The sequence below is a fragment of the Chroicocephalus ridibundus genome, chromosome 16, assembly GCF_963924245.1.
Source record: "Chroicocephalus ridibundus chromosome 16, bChrRid1.1, whole genome shotgun sequence".
NCBI classification, from domain to species: Eukaryota; Metazoa; Chordata; class Aves; order Charadriiformes; family Laridae; genus Chroicocephalus; species Chroicocephalus ridibundus.
In genome coordinates this window covers 8908256-8925858 of record NC_086299.1, presented here as the reverse complement: position 1 = coordinate 8925858, position 17603 = coordinate 8908256, and the positions used below count along the sequence as shown (strand labels likewise).

General features: G+C 46.0%; 2 protein-coding genes across 4 annotated transcripts; one reads left to right on the top strand and one right to left on the bottom strand.

Annotated features, from left to right (window-relative positions):
- Positions 1–2957: 2957 nt before the first annotated feature.
- On the top strand, positions 2958–13885 carry OTUD3 (OTU deubiquitinase 3). Of its 3 annotated transcripts, none has more exons than XR_010073509.1 (9): positions 2958–3162; positions 3876–4024; positions 4766–4878; positions 8009–8131; positions 8849–8971; positions 9573–9669; positions 9948–10120; positions 10456–10890; positions 13170–13885. XR_010073509.1 is itself a non-coding variant. In XM_063353935.1 (9 exons), the coding sequence occupies exons 1-8, from the start codon at positions 2993–2995 to the stop codon at positions 10630–10632; spliced, it is 1125 nt and encodes a 374-aa protein (XP_063210005.1). In that variant the 5' UTR covers positions 2958–2992; the 3' UTR covers positions 10633–10655; positions 12733–13885. The 3 variants fall into 3 exon arrangements, 1 of the variants encoding a protein (XP_063210005.1); XR_010073508.1 differs by having other exon boundaries at positions 12733–13885; XM_063353935.1 differs by having other exon boundaries at positions 10456–10655; positions 12733–13885.
- Positions 13886–15179: 1294 nt separating this feature from the next.
- On the bottom strand, positions 15180–17003 carry LOC134524266 (group IIE secretory phospholipase A2-like). The gene is made up of 4 exons (XM_063354119.1): positions 16925–17003; positions 16529–16670; positions 15913–16019; positions 15180–15325 (listed from the first exon to the last, which is right to left on the bottom strand). Exons 1-4 carry the CDS (start codon positions 17001–17003, stop codon positions 15183–15185), a joined length of 471 nt encoding a protein of 156 aa, XP_063210189.1. The 3' UTR covers positions 15180–15182.
- Positions 17004–17603: the final 600 nt, after the last annotated feature.

The following is a 17603-nucleotide window of genomic DNA, read 5'->3' as shown; positions in this document are numbered from 1 at the left end:
GTTTTTATGAGACGGGGACCTGAGTTAATCATTAACTTGTTGGCCAAGACATTTTACAACGGCTGATAATATCACTGAGCAATTCCTGTCCGGAAGCTGACCCCATGGCATTGGCAGACTGCAGCTTTGTTCTCTTTGAGAGCCAGACACTACCATTATTATTAAATTAGTACTTTATTTCTTGAAAGCGATTTCATTGGTCTCTAAACACTGCTTTGCTGGACAGTGATAGATTCAGAGGAATTATCTAATATTAAAATTGGTGCACTGAATGCAGTGCTTTGATTAGAGAGAGTTAAGTACCACCAATTTGGAGTGCTCTGGGTAGGAAGTCCGCTCTTGCTCACTCATCGCCCCGGAGCTGTTACCCTCCGGCACAAAGTAAAGGATGAGATTGAGATTATTAATGTTGAGTGTTGAATGTCTGATTATTATCAACTCTTTTACGCTAGGAGCATCCCTCTTGGTTTCAGTCATCATCAGCCTTCAGGTACGAACTGAAGCATGACGTAGGGTCACACAGGGTCTCAGGGAGTCCATGGGAGAGATCTGGAAATTAAAAGCAAGGTTAATGTCTTGGTGTTATGATTTGAGGAACCCATAACAATTTAGTGTTGTTTAGACAACTGTTCTATCTCCTGATGACCTCTGCCCAGCTGGGAAGGGGAATTGGGAAAAACAAGGAGACCTAAGGGTTGAAATATAAACAGATTTAATAGAATAAGACTAGATAATTAATATCAATAACACTAAAGAACGAATATTGATCGCAATACCAATATAAAATACACAAGGATTATACTTGGCCCATTCCCTCAGCAGAAGCCCTGCACTCCCAGCAGGGATGGCCCATGTGGGACACTGCGAGTGCTGCGGCTCCAGGAGGAAGGGAAGGGCTCAGGGATCTGGCACCGGGGCGAGGAGTTCTCAAGATCCCACCCATCAAGGCAGAGAGAGAGAGAACTCCTCAGCAAGCTTTCTAATTTCTATTGAATGTGATGTTCATGGTATGAAATAACCCTGTTGGCAGCTTGGGTCAAGTGCCTGGGTCTCGCTCCTCCTCGTCCCCGCACCTGGTGAGCTCAAAAACACTGAGACCTTGAATCCCACGTAGCCTAGCGGGCTATAAAGTAAAGATTTTCACAAATTCAGACACTGGAGTCTTCTAAAAGTGCAGTTTTCCCACGTGTTTCAAGAGAAATGAGTCCTGTGTCGCTCAAACCAGGACGCTTGGTGGGACCGTCTTTTTCTTGGCGTTCACAGGACAACTTCGTGCATTCAGGAACGCCCTGCTGTTGGGTACTTTTGTGAATATTCAGCTCTCCTGAAAAATAAACGCCTGAACAGAATCCCTCACTCTCTAATTTCTCTCTACCTTTTTATTTGAGGGGTAAAATACAGACGGCTTCTCAGCAAGAGCCCTGTGGAAGGAAGGAAGGTAGTAAAAGAAGGGTCATTATCCCAGAAAGCTGGGCTAGCTCAGCATTACCGGTAGAAGACACGGAGTACCGAGTCAGTAGCCTCAAATGCTCCGGCTGTCTGTGCTGCCGTGTACCACCCCTCCTTCCAACAGAAACAGGTGAAACAGCCTCAATTCAGGAGGGCAAGGAGTTCAGGAAGACTCTGATCTCCTGAACTCGCTGATGGGGGGGGACGAGGTGAGAAGAGCTTGTTCTTTGCTGAGAAATCGTAGGAGGTTTGTTGGAAGCAAACTTTGTGGAAGCGTCGGGGCGTTCCTGACGCGTTCCTGCTGAGGTGGACTTTTGGGTCACCCCACGTTTCAGGATCCTGAAGATCTTTACGTGGGATGCGCAGTTGAAGTGCAGGAATGTCTGGAAGTGGGCTTCATGTTAAAAAACCGGAGAATTTTCTCTTGCATTTCCCACGTCTCTTTATTAGTAAGGTAATGCTGTTAAAAAGAAAAGAGGTGGGGAAAGAGAAGACATACCTGCCATTTCCACAATGCTTTAGAAGTTTCACATTTAATCTGTCATTTCCCATGTCCAAAATGGAAATATCTTAAAATTTACAGACTCTTAATCACTAGAACAGTGTGAAACTGGCTTGTGGGTGCTGGGAAGCTGGAGCAGATGCCACAAGGGGCAACTACGCTCAAAACTCACATATTTCAGTTTAAAACCAGGGGAGATGTCTGCCTGCTCTGTCTTCTCGCAGCGGCTGGCAGTGAGGTTTGTGTGCCTTTCCACCGTGTTTCAGTCAAGCGGGGGCTCCCTGCCCAGCTTTTATCGCTCATTTTGGGTTAAAAATGGCTCTTTGATGACATTTTTTGCTGGGTGCCGAAGGACCTGCCCTGATTTTTACTCTGTTTTGTTGTTGGCGTCACGAGCGATGTTGGCTGGCCTGCATGCAGGTTGTACTTAATCGAATTGCATATTGCCCGTTAATGCTACTTGGGCTAATTACGGTTTCATTAATCATTTGCAGTTTGTGTACTCATCCTGTGTTCCTGCTTTTAGTGTGTTTGCATAAGAAAATGTGTCTCTATGGAATGATGCTTATGGAATCATTTATGACAGGAAATGGATATAAAGGAGCATCAGAGTGAGATCCTCCCTTGTCATAGGGCTTTGAGCACAATAATACCCGAAACACACGATCTGATGCAGGTGACGGTGCCCTGAGCTCCTCTCTGGTTCGGAACATTGTCACTCTGGACAAGAGGAACTTAAAAAAATATGCCACCGGTTGTCGTTTTGTCACTGTGCCGCCTTCTCCAGCTCCCTTCTGGGGTTCAGAGTTTCCCCCGTGCTCAGGGGAACAGGAGGCGAAGGTTCGGCCTGTCCCACCTGCGACATTTAATGAATTGTGGCAGTTTCAGCCCCGTTCTCCTGCTGCCACCTCGCGGGTGCGCGGCGCCACCAGCGAGAGGCGCGGCGGGCGGGGGGGCAGAGCGGCGCCGCTCGGGCCGCTCTGGCGCCGCTCTCGATGGTAGCGCGGTCACGTGAGAGGTGCCGGTGGGCGCCCGGCGGGGATGTCCCGCAAACAGGCGGCCAAGGCCCGGCCGCCCGCCGGAGCCAGGAAGGGGCGGCGGAGCCGGCAGCCCACCGCAGGAACGGCTCCCGGCCCCGCATCCGGCGGCGGGGGCCTCGCCGGGCAGCTGCGGGCACTCGGCCTCAAGCTGCGGGAGGTGCCCGGGGATGGGTGAGCACCGCGCCGGGTGTCCCCAGCACCCCCGGGGACGGTGCTTCCACGGGGGCCTCCTTCTCCAGGGGCTGAGGGCTTTCTCTTCCCCGGGTGTGGTGGGGAGCCGGTGTCCGTGGGGGTGAAGGCTTTCCCCTCGGGGTTGAGCAGGGCCAGTGCTCTGCAGGGATGAGGGCTTCCCCCCTGTACCCCACAGGGATCAGGGGGCTCCGCTGCGTAGTTGTGTGGGGCCTGTGTCCCCTGGAGCTGAGGGCTCTGCTACTCAGGGAAACAGGGCTCCACTGGCCTGCTGAGTGGTAGGAAGGCCCGTAAGTATTGGGAGAAACGGGAATTAGACATGTCTGCTGAGAAACTGCTTGGTAGATCATTGGGTTGTCCTTTGCTGCCTTATGTCATTTGTCTCAGTGTCAGTTTAAGACAGTTTGGCCCAGTGCTATTAGCACCCTTGACTTACTCTGGTGGAGTGGGTGACCCATTCACTCAAAACCTCATGTTCCTACAAGCATTTCTTATTTCAGCAGCCGTTCAAAGCACAAGGAATAGGTACTACTTCACATTCATATCCTTGTTGAATTTACTGGGTAGAAAGTGCACGGCTCTTTTCCTTTCCCATTAACACCCTATTCTTTCTGCTGCTATGCTAGTCGTTGGTTTAATGGTATATCTGTTAGCTGCCTTTCAGACACACTAACTTGCAGTTTCTCTTTTGGTAGCAATTGTTTGTTTCGGGCCCTGGGTGACCAGCTTGAGGGGCACTCGAGGAACCACCTCAGACATCGCCAGGAAACGGTGGATTACATGATAAAGCAGCGAGAGGATTTTGAGCCTTTTGTGGAGGATGATGTGCCCTTTGAGAAACACGGTATGGTCTCCACAGGACACTAATGGAAGGGTTATTGTGTAATGTGATTACATCTCATTTGAGCACCTTCATACTAATCAGTTCCTCCTCCCAAAACTGTGTCTGGGCTCCTCTGTAATTTTCAGAAACAGTGAGTTTACATTTCTCTCTGTTATGTTTCTGTAGAAAGATGAGCTATTAAACTTGTATTAAATTTTTCTTCGAAATTGTTTAGGAGAAACTTGGAAAGAGAGGCAAAAAAAGGCAACAAGCAAAAAATTGGTGTTTCCAAAAGGAACTTGCAAAAGTTGCATAGCTCACCTTGAAAACTGGTGGGTGTTGAGTGGGTTTCTTTTTCTCCTTGGCACTGGGTATTTCGTTGTAAACGGGGGGAAGATCCAAAGCAGAGACCAATATGGCCTTTGTTCTAACAGCTTTGAGGATGTGCCAAGTACCATGCAGGTGATGCATGAAAATGGTTTAGTTATTTAGTACATGGCACTCTTCCTTCCAAGCTAACACAGAGTTGACAGCCTTGCATAATCTAAGGGGTTACTATGTTTTTTGGAGGTTTCTGTGGTCATTTAAGACACGTTAACTTGCTGCCAAATTCTTGCCTCAACAGTCACTATTTCACAGTTGTGATTTCCTTTCCAGAATATCTTGGGCTTGTGTTGAAATTTTGTTACTCACTATCCCTCCAGTGCTTTTGGAAGTGTCAGAAACTAGGTGTCCAACTCCTCTGAATGTTTTTTCCTTTAGTTACCAATTTGGCAAAGCCTGGTACCTTTGCTGGCAACGATGCTATTGTGGCCTTTGCAAGGAACAATCAAATGAATGTGGTTATTCATCAGCTTAATGCTCCGCTATGGCAGGTGAGAAACAAAAGTTCTATATTTTGGCCTGATTTTTAGCTGATGAATGCAAGTAGTGTTGAAACTTCCTAATCTATTAAAAGAGAGCAGTCAGTATCTGTAGTTAGCTGGGCATGGCATAGAGCTGTGCTTGCTTTTTCAGCCTTGAAGGAAAACACTCCAGATTTCAGCTAGGAGGAGAGGGAAAGAAAGAAAACAATGAATGCATGAAAAGATAAGTATATGGATACAGAAAAGCATGCTTCAGTTTGTTTTATGCTACTAGTTTCATTGATACATTCCTCTCTCCTGAAGATTAGACTACATATGAGGTGACTTTTCTGATAGGAATTTAAGCCAGGATATAAGGAAGCCTGTACGATTAAGGTTTGAGAATATGGTAGAGCAGGGCAGTCCCTGCAGTGTGCTGGAATGAAGCTCCGTCAATTTTGTGCGGGATTTGGAATGAGAAGGTTACTAACAGTTGGAGTAATGAGGTCCTGGACTGGGCAGAAGAGGGAAGAAGCTGTAAAACCTTAAGGCGATGTTAAATCACCTTCTGGAAAGGACTGAATATGGTTTCCTCTGACAGCGGGGCACTGGAACAAGTAATCCGTCAGGTCTCTCCTGCTCTCTTCTTTGTTGCTTTTCTGTGGCAAGTCCATACTGGAACGGGTCCACGCTCAATCTCTGCCTGTTCGTTGAGCAAGTGAGAACCTGTATCCAAGCCAGGATTCTTTCTGGCCCCAATTTACAGACAGAACCAATGAAGTATATACATTAAACAGGGCAATAAAGATAAAAAGACCAGATGAAAGCTGTCAGTGGTGTCTTAAATACATTTGAAACAGTGTCAGGTGGATTTCTGAACACAAGCAAGTTTAAACTCTTATTTATATGGCAGCCGTGGGCTGTAAGACAGCTAACCTACATATTTTAAAAAAAAAGTTTACCTGACAATTACACAAATGAGTGGGAATACTCAACTGCTTGACCTGCAAGAGCACACAGAGGTAACGACCCTGCAGGAGAGTTCATGGGGGTGCTGTTCATGTTCTCTTACTGTTTTGAACCGGATGCTGACCGCAGTGTGCGTAACTCTTATCGATATTTTGTATATCCTCTCGAAAACCTTAAACTCTTTTTCCCTATTCATTGACCTTTCCAGGGCTGTAAATACAGAGTTTGTGATGAGGTTCTGTTTTGCCTGAGTGTAGTCTTGTTAGTTAAAGGCTGTCTTAGGCCCTCGAGAATGGCTTAAGTAAAGAGAGCTGTTAATAGTTTAACATAAGGAGTCTCTGACCCGCACAGAGGATACATCAGGGCGTCAAATAATGTGGGAGTCGCAACATGGTGACAATGTTAGCAAGTTGCTAGACTTGACTAACCCAGGACACCCGTTTTTTTAATTTTCTATACATCTACATACTTTTTCACTCCCTCTCTCTGCTTTGGAGCCCCAGCAAAATTTTAGATTAGATGCCAGAGAGAACATTTCCAGAGAGGCAGATCAGCAAGATGCTTAAAGCAGATGGTGGGAATATCTCCTTTGGTCCCATCTCTAAAGCAGATGGTGAGTTTTCCTTTAATTTTAAGAGACTCATTTGTATATACTGCAGCTAAGCTGGAAAAATGTGAGCAGAAGTGAGTCGGGGCCTCCAGCTGTTTCTCAAGCTCTAGCCTAATCAAAAGCTCTTTGGAAGTAGGCATCTCTGCAGGGATTTTTTAGGGCTTTACCATTTTTGATAGTGACTGTAAATGTAGAGCTTCAAGTTAGCTTGAATGTGTAAGTTATTTTATTGGCATTTTGAATACCCACTTACCTTTTTTCAGCGGTTTTGCCATTTTTTTATCTGCAGCTATCTTTTAACTTACAGTTCCAATGTATTGTGGAAAGAGCACGCAAAAAGAGGCTTCCCTACTGAGAGCCAAATTGTCCAATTTTCAGAATAATCTTTCAAGAGCTTTGGGATTTGTTAAATACCTATTTAGGCTTTGGCAGTGGAGAAATGTTGAAAATAAATCTTACTGGGTTCCAACATGTTGAATAACTTAATAGGATAAAAGGCAGGAGTTAAGTATAACCAAGTGCTGAGTTGGAACTCAAGGGTGAACAAGTGCAAAGTAGATGAATGGAGAATATCTGTTGTGAAATTTGAAGTCATCAGTGCAACACAAACTGCAAATGTGGTTGAAAGGTGACTTGGTTCTGTAAGTTGGGATAACCTGATTCAAAGACGTAAAAGGATTGGGAAATTCTGGAGCCCTAAAGCAAGCATTTCTTGTCGTTTGCTTACTGACGTCTTCTCCAGGAAAGCTGTCAGATCTTTGAACTCTGACATGACAGGTAAGCAAAGGAGATCTGCAAATGCAGTGTAATTTTCTGCATTCCTTGCAAGAGTTGGAATGCTGTGTAGCTTTTAGCTAATGGTTTGAGACACTGATGATCAGGGTAGGAATTATTCTTGCATCAGTACAGATAATACTCAGAGTGGGAGCTTTCTACGGAAACTGCTCTACTTGGTGCTGACCAAGCAAAGGAACGTTTAGTTGTTAACAGTGCTCCTGAATGGAGTTAATACATTTTCACGGTTTGGCTTTATTTCTGTTAGTCTTTCTTTTAAAAACAAAACATATCCACTTTGAATGGTAACTGTTAAAACAGCATCCTGTCCCAACTGCAGAACAGAATTTACTCTTGTGACTGTTTCCACTGTGGTCATAACTTTAACAGATTCTTTTTTTCCCTCGTGTTTGGGGGGAAGAAGGCATTGCATGCTGAATGGGAGCTGCCACTGAAATTGTGTCTCAGAAGATGATCAGAAAACTATTAGCTCCTGTGGAAAATTTAGAAAATAGTTTTGAGCTTTCCACTGAAATATTTTCATACTGTGTTTTGTTTATTACGATGTAACCGATCCAGTATTGTGTATCTGGGTTTCAAACATGATCCTTGAGGCGGGAGCTCTGTTGTTACTGTAGGCACATCTGGACTATTAGGTCAGCTCTTCCTGTTTAAAGATGCTTCAGTAGCTACGTACTTTGCTTCCGATCACAGTGTTTATCGTTGCTTCAAAAAAATAATACTTTGAAAAATACGATGCTGAATTTGATTCCAAATCCTCATTTGCAATTTATTTGTTTCGCTTAGATTCGGGGCACGGACAAAAACAATGTGAGGGAACTTCATATTGCGTATCGTTATGGAGAGCACTACGACAGTGTTAGGAGAATCAATGACGATTCTGAAGCTCCAGCGTATCTTCAGATGGAGGTTGGTTATGAGAGAATGACCTGAGTCAGCTGTGGGTGATAAATAACAGATGAATGTTACCAGTTGATTTCCTTTCTCATTTGCATTGAGATTGAGAAAAGAGTTTGGTCCCTGTGGCGTGCTAGGGATAGAAAAGCCCCTAAGGTCATTGTAACTAGCACTGCCTGCTTTCTGGAAGTGTTTTGAGTTATGGGGCTGAAAATCAATCCTGAATCTTGATTCTGTGATACGGGCTGTAGATGTCTTGAAGCAACCCCATCTAAATTACATAGTCATGTGCCTTGAATGCAAAAACAAAGGGAAGGGAGGAAAAAGATGGAAATGCAACAGCTGGATACAACAGTACTCTTCATATCTCACTCTTCTGTGTTAAGGAGTAAGCTGTGCTGTCCTTGAAGTTCTCTGCACACAACTGTATAACGTGTGGCATTGTAAAAAAAATTAATAATTTGCTTCAAAAGCCAGTGGTTGTTTATTGATATGTGTGATATTGTAGTGAGAGTTTGCTCAGTAGTGTACAAGTCATGGGAAACTGCATCAATGATGATGAAAGTGACATAATTTCCAAGATGCTTTGACACGGGATATTTTCTGAGAAAAGTGTGCCGTAATAAGTAAATTTATTATCATGTCAGATTTTTTTTTTTTTTTTTTACTGCATATGATGAAGTTGCTGCATGTGCTTGTGTGATGTTCTGGGCTTTGCTTTTCTTGCAGATGCTTTGCAAAAATGATTCAAATGCGGAGAAAGTGAAGCCACAGAAGGGTGACTCTGAAGATGAGATTGAAGTTGAAATGGAAGATGCTGTACGAAAAGTGTGCAATGCAACTGGATGCTCAGTAAGTGTTGAGTAGCCTTTTTATGCTTAATGTTCAAACCTTTTTGATACATGAAAGTAGCTTTGGGAAAAATTCTAAGTAGTATTCATCTTGGACAATTTCAGTACACAGCCACAAATCAGGATGCTTTTTTATCCGAGACCCAACCCTTAAATGCAGATGAAACACATACTTCCCGTGGGTACCTAATAATTTTTGAAGGTTTGTCTTGCGGTCTCTCAGAAAACTTACTTTGAAACAAATTCTGTAAAATTTTAAATCCTTTAAGGGTGTCTGTAGTTAGACATCCCAAATGATTCGATACTCTGTGAATCTTGGCTGCTGTTGCTGGATAGCCTGTGTGGTTCTTGCAGACTGCTGCTTGCGCTGTGCAGATGCATGGAACAGAAAAGAGCCAAGAGTTAAACAGCATATTCCTTTTTCCTTATATCTTCAGAATGTTAAGATTTTCTCCCTCACCTTTGTCAGAAATGGAATACAGGCTAATGGAAAGGTCGTAAAAGCAGAGAGCAGCCCCCTCTCAGTGGTGCAGATGGTTGTTAAATGAATGTATGTCAGTGATTTGAACTCTCTTCACGATTCTTTCTCCTCTTGTGGACAGGACATTGATTTAGTAAGCCGGATTCTGGAAGTGGAAGACTACAATGTAGAATCTGCAATATTTGCAGTTTTTCAAGTGAATGAAGTGGGAAGAATCAGTAAGTAAGAGTTTATCACCTGGTGCTTCAGAATAATGCTGTCTGATGTTAATGTTCACTGTAAACAGCAGTTTGATGGGGACAGTAGCAGTTGAAGCTTGCTGTTGGCTGTGCTGCCGCCTCAGCCTTTCTGTGCTCAGGAAGGTTGTTAGTGAGCGTGGATTCAATCCAGCTTCCAAAAAAACCCGCCGTTCCAGAAATTCTGGAAGAAAGAATTGGCTGACACTGAGACAGCTTCTGGGTAGAGTATGCCTGAGGAAAACCTGTGTTGTTGGTAGGTACTGAGGAGCAGTGCGATCCCCAGAGCAAAGATCAGAAACCGTGTAGCAGAACCCCACAGGAAGAAAACGGAACTGGTTCAAGAACCTTTGGAAATCAGAGCTTGCATCAAGATGAAATAGAAAACAACAAAGGACAGGCTGAAGAGAATCGAGCTAGCAGAAACACAAAGGTATTTGAAGGGTGGTTTGGCAGAGACTTACACGTTCTTTAACGATTAGGGGAATGCTTAATCAGCAGCTATCTTCTCCTTTGAATTAAGAAGAGCTTCCGCTTACTGGATTTTGTTGCTGCTACAGCTGTGACTTCTCCGATACAAACATTTGTTAGTGACATGTGGCACTCTTCCCAAAATGACACAAAATAAAGTCCTGATAAGTCGTTTGGAATGAACATTCTCTGGCATCTGCTTTGATATCTGCTTGTCTCTTTTCCAGTGTATTATTTTTCCTCAACTGAGCAGAAAATGTATGTTTTCAACTTTGTGCTTTCGTCCTTCCCTTTCAGGTGTCTAAAAAACAAAAGAAGGAACAGCAGCGGCTAGAGAAGAAGAAGCGGCAGGAAGAAAGGCACCGACAAAAGGTCTTGGCCAACAAAAGTAACTGTGCAGATAGCAGCGGGAGAGAGACGGACTCAAACAACCATGTCACCTTGGTGAAGGCCATGGCAGCTCTAAACATATGACTGAATGTGTTCTAAGTGCTCTGGTGAGAAAAGCAAATAAAACTGATGAAGACCAAATTACCTTAAGTGAATTTCCAAGCACCCATTGTTGTCTTAAAATCTGTTTCTGCGGAGATCTCTAAGCACACATGAGCTTCCTGTTTCTTCGGTTCTGGGGCGAACAATTATTCGGTAATTCTGCATCAACCTGTGTGCGAGAAGAGCTGTTTGAACTTAAAAAGTAGAGACTTGTTTGTATAATTTTGGAGTTAGATGAAGGTGAGAATCTTTTCTTCACACAGCAGTGTCAGATTTGCTTTGAGATCTCTTGATGTGCTTAGATTATTTTATTTTTTTTTGTGGCAACTTGTTACTTGGCTGTGCTTGGAGGAACTTTATTTTACCTTGCTGTCAGGGAAAGCTTAACAGTTCTCAACTCAGGAATGTTTTTTTCTATTTAAATTTAAATAAAGTAAGGGAACAGAATCCCAGAACCCTTTCCAAAGGAAAGTGTATCAAACATGACGTTCCTCTTTTCTTTCCCATGCACAAATGCAGTGATCAGTTTTAATCTAACTGGAACTGCTTGTGTTGCACTGGGATGTCTCAGAAGCGATTAATACATGAAGGGAGAATAGGATCACTGCGTTCGTACTTGCTTTATGCTTAAGTTTGAGATTAGCTCATTTGCTAACTGTTGAGACCTTCATAATAATACCAGTGGACTCGAGAGACCACGGAGCCGAATCATCCGATCTGGTGAAGCCTAATGAGGTAGTAAAATGTGACGCGAGCAGGCGTGAGACTTCTCTTGAGTGTTGTTACATGGACATCTGGAATCTCATCTCCTTTGCCAAACTCTGGAGGTTTTGGGCTACTCCAGAGCTTTAATCCAAGCCAGGAACTTGATGGTTGTTCGTCTCCAAACGAAATTAGTATAGCCAAGGGATCAGGAGTCCTGGGAACAAGCTTCCAAGTAGCAGTGATCGTTAGGAGCCCGGCCTACTTCACTCTTCATAAATCGAGCTTTTTCCAGGGTAGGATTTTTTCATCTTAAATTCCTCTTCAGTAAGGTCACTGAGTACCGTAGAACATAACAGCTTGAATCCTGTGATGCTTTCCACTATAGGACTGTGAATTTGGACTGAGGTGTAAGGACTGTGGGACTTGGCCCTCAATTTATGGCTTGCAGTATTTCAGCTTCACTCAGGTTTTTGGACCCGAGTCTGAAAACACTAAGCTTGAAGAAAGCACATGTGCGCTTGCACACACAATAGATAACAGGAGACACCTCATCAGCCAGGGCAGAGACAAAAGTGTATTTGTTGGAAAGAAAGGAACATCGCTTTTGAAAAAATTCTATGCATTCTTTAAAAGCACAAAAGTATAAATGCTTTTTTTGAATGAACTGCCAAGATCTGAGCTAGTATTTCTTCATATGCTCTGCTACCATTTGTCAAGAGCATTTGGAGAATAAAAAGAAAGGAGCTCTGCTTTAAGTACTGCTGATGTAGGAGAGCAGGCTTTAAAGCTGGTGAACAAGTTCTTTTGGTTCCTGTAATGAGCCTGGTGGAAATAAAAAGTAATACAAAGCAGCTCTTGCTCTTTATGGTGGGACATAGTGTCTGGCAGGTGAAGCAGCGTATTAAGTGCTGCTCTGAGTGCCAGCAGCAGGTGTGAGTAACCGCTGTAGAGGGAAGTCTGAGTGGTATTTCCTAGGTAGGAAGAGCGTGGATGAGCCTTGAATTCACAGCACTATCGTTAAAGTGAAAAATGACTTTGATAAAATCCATTTTATGCCAGCCTTAGCCTGTTGTTAGCAATGTTGCTTCCTGGAATTATTTTTCCCCAAAACACTCACTTTTACATTAGCGGAAAGAATGGCAAATCAGAGCTTAACTGGGAGAAAGCGCAAGTCACCTCATGGGTGGGATGAGTTGAAGGCAGCGGGCATCGCAAGGTGGTTCAGGTAAATGTGTCACCTCTGTCTCGCCCAGCTGTATGTTGATTTGAAGGCTGGGTGGGTCCTGCAAGTTTGAAAAGGTAGTAGGAATTTGCAGTTGTACGCTGCGAATCAGATGTTTGATGTTAATGAATTGCTCTTTTGTCTTCCTGAGCCAGAGGTGATACGAGGACTGTTGTTGCTTCGAGCCTGGGGAGCTGTGAAGGGAGTCGTCCTGTATCCAGCTGAGCTGCTCCTGTAGGTGTAAAGGGCCCTGCAAAGCCGAACCTCATCCGTGGCCAGGATAAATGGACAGGCCTGCAACTCAGCTCATCTTGAGCAGCAGAGAGAGACTGACCTTCAGCTCATGGCCTCTGATATGTGGCTGAAAATGTTTGCATTTCCCACTGTAACACAACTAAAACAAACTCTTAACGTGCTGGGCTCCTAAGTATTGTTATACCAGTCAAATTGTCGTTATTTTTGCCAGGATAGCTTTGTTACCTACAAAAGCATTTTGTATCCAAAGATGTTAAAACTTTCATTTTATCTGTTGTAGATTTTTCTTTTAGCTATTGACATTTCCACCTGCCTTTACCATGTGTGTTTTTCCTAGGGAAACTCTCGGGGAACTCACTTTTATGCAGATAATTTGCCTTGTAAACAGGTGGTGGATTTTCCAGACGGGAGGAAGGGAGGCAAGAAACAAGAGACGAGAAAGACCATGATTCATAACTGATGTTTACTCTTTGGTGGAGCTAACTGTGCTTCATAACATGCGGTCATAGGAACACAAGCGCTGCACGTTCCCTTGGTGTTTGAGGAGGATTACTGTTTGTTACTAGCTGGAGGGTCACAAGTGGCAGAGGGCTAGGACTGCTGCTGGACCGTCAGCCTCTCCAAGGTGAGGGCATGGCAAGACAAGTAGAAAGCTGCTTTCCCTGCGTCCTACCTACCACCATCGTCTTCCCCGGCCTTATTTTTTCCAAATCCTGCCCCTGCAGGGTTCTGTCCCTAAGCATGGCTTGGCCTTACAACAGGGATTTTCTGCTTGTGCTACGCTGTTTCTGGTGTACCCTGTTCCTCCTTGTGTGTGTAACAACAGCTTCGCCTCATCTGCAGTGCCTGAAGGACAGAAGTCACATCATCTGTGGTATCCACATCTGCGGTGCTTGTGGATTCCTTCTCTTTTGGAGTCTGTTGAAACTACAGGAGAGTTTTCTTTCCCTTTCCCCCTCTGGACTCTCAGCAGGGCACCCGCTTCTGGTACCAAACCAAACCTCTGGTTTTGCATTCTGAGTGCATTAAAGGTGGCAAAGATGTGCCAGCTGAGCTGTGCGAGTGGAGTTGTGTGTACGGGGCGCGCTGTGGGTTAAAAAGCAAAACTTTCAGCTTAATTTAACAAGCCTGTACCACCCGGACCTTTCCTGGGGACTGGGGGGTGTTTGTTCACCTGCTGGCTTTCATGGGCTTTGGGAACCTTGCTGAAAGTGGGGGAAATTGGATCGTTCTTCATGTTCGTATTCCAGCGTTGTATAAAACGGAGGTGCTTTGTGCTCGTGTTGAGCTGTGCAGAGCGTTTGCAGGCACAAACCTTAGAGGGCAGCATCGGCTTCATCAACACCTGTCCCGAATCTCGCCTTTCATCCCAAAGCCCTTGAGTGGCACCAGAAAGTGAGTAAAAGGAGAAATTTGGGATTTATAAAGATAGCACACTTACTGTAGGAAGCGTGGGGGAAGGGGAAGAGTAGGGATGTTGCTTGTGATGAAATGCTTAATGGAGTCAGGCAGGAGCCCCCAATGCTGAAGGGAAACTCAAAGAAAATACCTTTAAAGCACCTTGATTTTTGGACACCCCCCCCCCCCCCCCACTCTGCAGGTGTGTGGAACATCTCTCCAGGTGTCATTAAAAGCAGAGGTGCAGCTGGGCCTGGCTCGTTAGGGCTAATTGCAGATCCTGTGCAGCTGTGGGGATGAGGGTGAGGGACGAGGTGGCTGTGGCTGAGGAGACCTGCCCGGCCAGGACCTGCTGGAGACAGGGTGCAAGAAAGAGCCACCCCAAACCCCTGAGACCACCACTACCATGCTCCACCGTGGCTTTAGTGAGTATTAATTGCTTAAATAGTCTTTAGGAGCGGGATGGGGCTGTGTTGTGGCCAAGCTCCCTGAGGGGAGCCGGGTTTGGGGCCTGGTTTGGGGTTGGGGCGCAGCAGCCACTCGCTGTTTCTGTTGATTTTCTTTTTTTTTCTCCAAAGCTCCTAAGATTTACCAGTTGGCTGCTAAAGTGTCACTGCTGGTAAATGAATCTTAAGAAAAAGATGCTAAACCGCGTGCATGCATAGATATTTACCTCAGAAAATCAGCCGTGATGCTTCATGCTGTTTCCTACCCCTTCCACCATTAATTCCCAAAACATGACACTGGATGTTCTTTACGAATTGCCTTTGAAAATGCGGTTTTATTTGCAAGGTTTCCTTTGGTTTTATGATTAATTTAATTAATTGTGGGGAGTGGGCTTTCCCTGTGCACCAGCTCCAGGGAAAGGTGCCGGATGGCTGTTCAGTGCCACAGGGAAGGCAAAAACCCCACAGTTTTGACCATTTCTGTCAGGTTTTGAGCCCAGCGTGTCTCAGCAGGAGGGAGTTTGGCCCTTGCACAAAAAGTTGGGGTAATTCTTGTAACGGTTCTGGTAGGTCCTGGCTGTCCTTTGGAAGCACTCTGCCGCCCGCTTGTCGCAATAGCAGCTCTGTCTTTGGCACAAAGTCCCGGGTCCTGGAAGAAAATGTGGGGGGTCTGGGGTCAGGTGAAGGCTGCGAGAGGCAGGGGATGTCTTTTGGACCGTCCCCACGGCGTACACAGCCCCCCATGTTGAGTTTGGGGTGTCCTGGGGAGTCCTCCCCTTTCTGCTGGTGCGTGGAGCTACCTGGGTACATGCCATGCATGGCCCTGGAGGGACTGTTTAATTTACTTTCTTGATCTAGGTATTTGTAGATATTTACTTTGATCCCAGGGAAGTGCTTTGTTTTGATCCACTCGCCATGAAATAACAGTGTTTGCTCTGGGGAAACAGGGACAGCAGTGGCAGGTCCCCATCCAAGATAGGAAGGTCACCTCCAACTCTCAGGATTTGGTCGCTACAGAAGGGACCTTTGGGAGATCTCTAAGCTCTAGACTTCACCATAGTCCTAGCAAATAAATGTTTGCCCTTTTCCTGGCAATTTGCCCTCACTTCCACCCTCTTGCTAGCAAGTGGTTTCCAAGCCAGGATAGTCTAAAGGCCATCTCGGAAGAGAGGTCCCCCAAGAGCGTGGATGGTTGTGCCTTCCCATGGGGGGATTTGACCCCGTGCTGTCTCTTACCACAGGTTATTTGGTTTCCCTGGATGGAGAAGTTGTATTTGACCAGCTTGGGACTGCAGGAAGGGGATGAGATTCTCCTGTAGCAGCAGTCGTGGGCATGGCAGCACCTGAGAGCACAAGAGTTATGGTCAGGGCGGGAGCGGTGGGGATGATACCACAGTGGTGATCATCTGGTGGTGCTCAGCCCCCATGAGAAAGGTCTTGCATGCGTGCCAGGGATAGGTGGAGCAGCCTTGTTCTCCTCAATGTGCCTTTGCACTGGAGTGCTGGTGCCGCTGGAGCGAGGGAGGGTGACTCACGCCTTTCCGGCATTGTCAGCAGAGCTCTCTAATTGCTTTCCTTTGAAGTGACTTTGCAGAACACCTAATGGCTGCTTTCAATTAGCCCAGGCGATGGTTGGATCTCGATGCATTTCAGCCTATTGCTAGGAAGGCCGACATGTACCGTTCCCATCGGCTACTGCTGTTAACCAACTTTTAAAGAGGTGTTAAGGGCGAGCAACGATTTTTGCATCGCGCTCTCGCCTCCCAGGAGCAGGGGCGAGCATTCCCCTGGCTGTATGCAGGGTGAGGGGGGCTGGGGACACCCACTCTGCCTTCACCAGGTCCTGACTTACCAGTCGGTCGCATCCAACGGCTGTTTGGATCCCCCCAAGCCGCAGTAGCAGCCGTAACCGTTGTAGGACAACGGCGATTTCCCGGTCTTGCGCGTAATCATTAAACCGAACTGAATCACGTTGCCACCGGTGGGGGCCAGCCCTGCAACTGGAGACAGGGTGTTAGGAGATTTGGGAAAAGCAATCTCCTGTCCCACCCCTCTGTAGCAAAAAGGAGCATTTTCACCCTCCCCGACTTTATTGTTTATGGGAGAAATGGTGGGGTGAGAGCTGGCGCGGGGGGTACTCACGGCAGAGGAGCAGCAGCAAGAGGAGCTTCATGTCTGGCGGTGGCAGCTCTGGTGTTTGGGTGAGCCCGAGGTGCCGCCAGTTGCACCTTTTATGGCCACTGTGTACCCGCTTGACAGGGCTCCTCCTTTGGAGATCCCGAAGTGGGCAAATATTGACTATCCTCACTATATTTGCCCTGCGACATGTGCGAGCCGCTACGTTGCTGGAGGCCCTCGCTGTGGGATACCCTACATTGAGGGAGGTTTCAGTGGACTGGGATGAGTTGGGCAGACTGGGATCGAGTCTGTGCATGGCTGCGGGTATCTCAGCATCCCAGTGCCTCCCTGAACAAAACGGGAGAACTTGAGAGACAATGGGAACTGCTTGGATGACTCTTAGTTTTCTGATGTCTTGGTTAGAACACGGCACTCTGTATCTCGCTGTTTCCGTCCTGACTTACCTGGGCAGGGAGAAAATGCAGCCGGTGCAAAGCGTCCTCCGCTTCTGACTTACCAGAGCAGGTGAGATGCAGTGTCATGAGTGGAGGAAGGTCCAGTGGTCCTCCAGAATGGGCTTCGGCTGGAAGCAGGACTGAGCAAAGGTCCCATATGGTGGTTTTCTTATTAGCAGGAGCTTGTCAGTGCCCAGATGCTCCTTGCGTACAGGGACACTCCGTCTCTCTCCCTGTGTGCTCTGTGCATAGTCTTGCTCTCAAAACAGAGCAGGCAATGCTCATGGACCATTGCACTAGGTGTCAGGTTCACCTTTATACAGAAGCAAAATAAAGCAAGTAGCACAGTAAGGA

What these genes read in the sequence shown, in the direction of transcription:
- OTUD3 (XM_063353935.1), top strand. Translation starts at nt 2,993, where the DNA reads ATGTCCCGCAAACAGGCGGCCAAGGCCCGGCCGCCCGCCGGAGCCAGG. An exon ending in TTAATGCTCCGCTATGGCAG is followed by an intron (nt 4,879 to 8,008) that starts GTGAGAAACAAA and finishes TGTTTCGCTTAG; the next exon opens with ATTCGGGGCACGGACAAAAA. An exon ending in GCAATGCAACTGGATGCTCA is followed by an intron (nt 8,972 to 9,572) that starts GTAAGTGTTGAG and finishes TCTTGTGGACAG; the next exon opens with GACATTGATTTAGTAAGCCG.
- LOC134524266 (XM_063354119.1), bottom strand. Translation starts at nt 17,003, where the DNA reads ATGTCGCAGGGCAAATATAGTGAGGATAGTCAATATTTGCCCACTTCG. An exon ending in GGAGGAGCCCTGTCAAGCGG is followed by an intron (nt 16,671 to 16,924) that starts GTACACAGTGGC and finishes CTCCAGTTGCAG; the next exon opens with GGCTGGCCCCCACCGGTGGC. An exon ending in GGGAAACCAAATAACCTGTG is followed by an intron (nt 15,326 to 15,912) that starts GTAAGAGACAGC and finishes ATTTTCTTCCAG; the next exon opens with GACCCGGGACTTTGTGCCAA.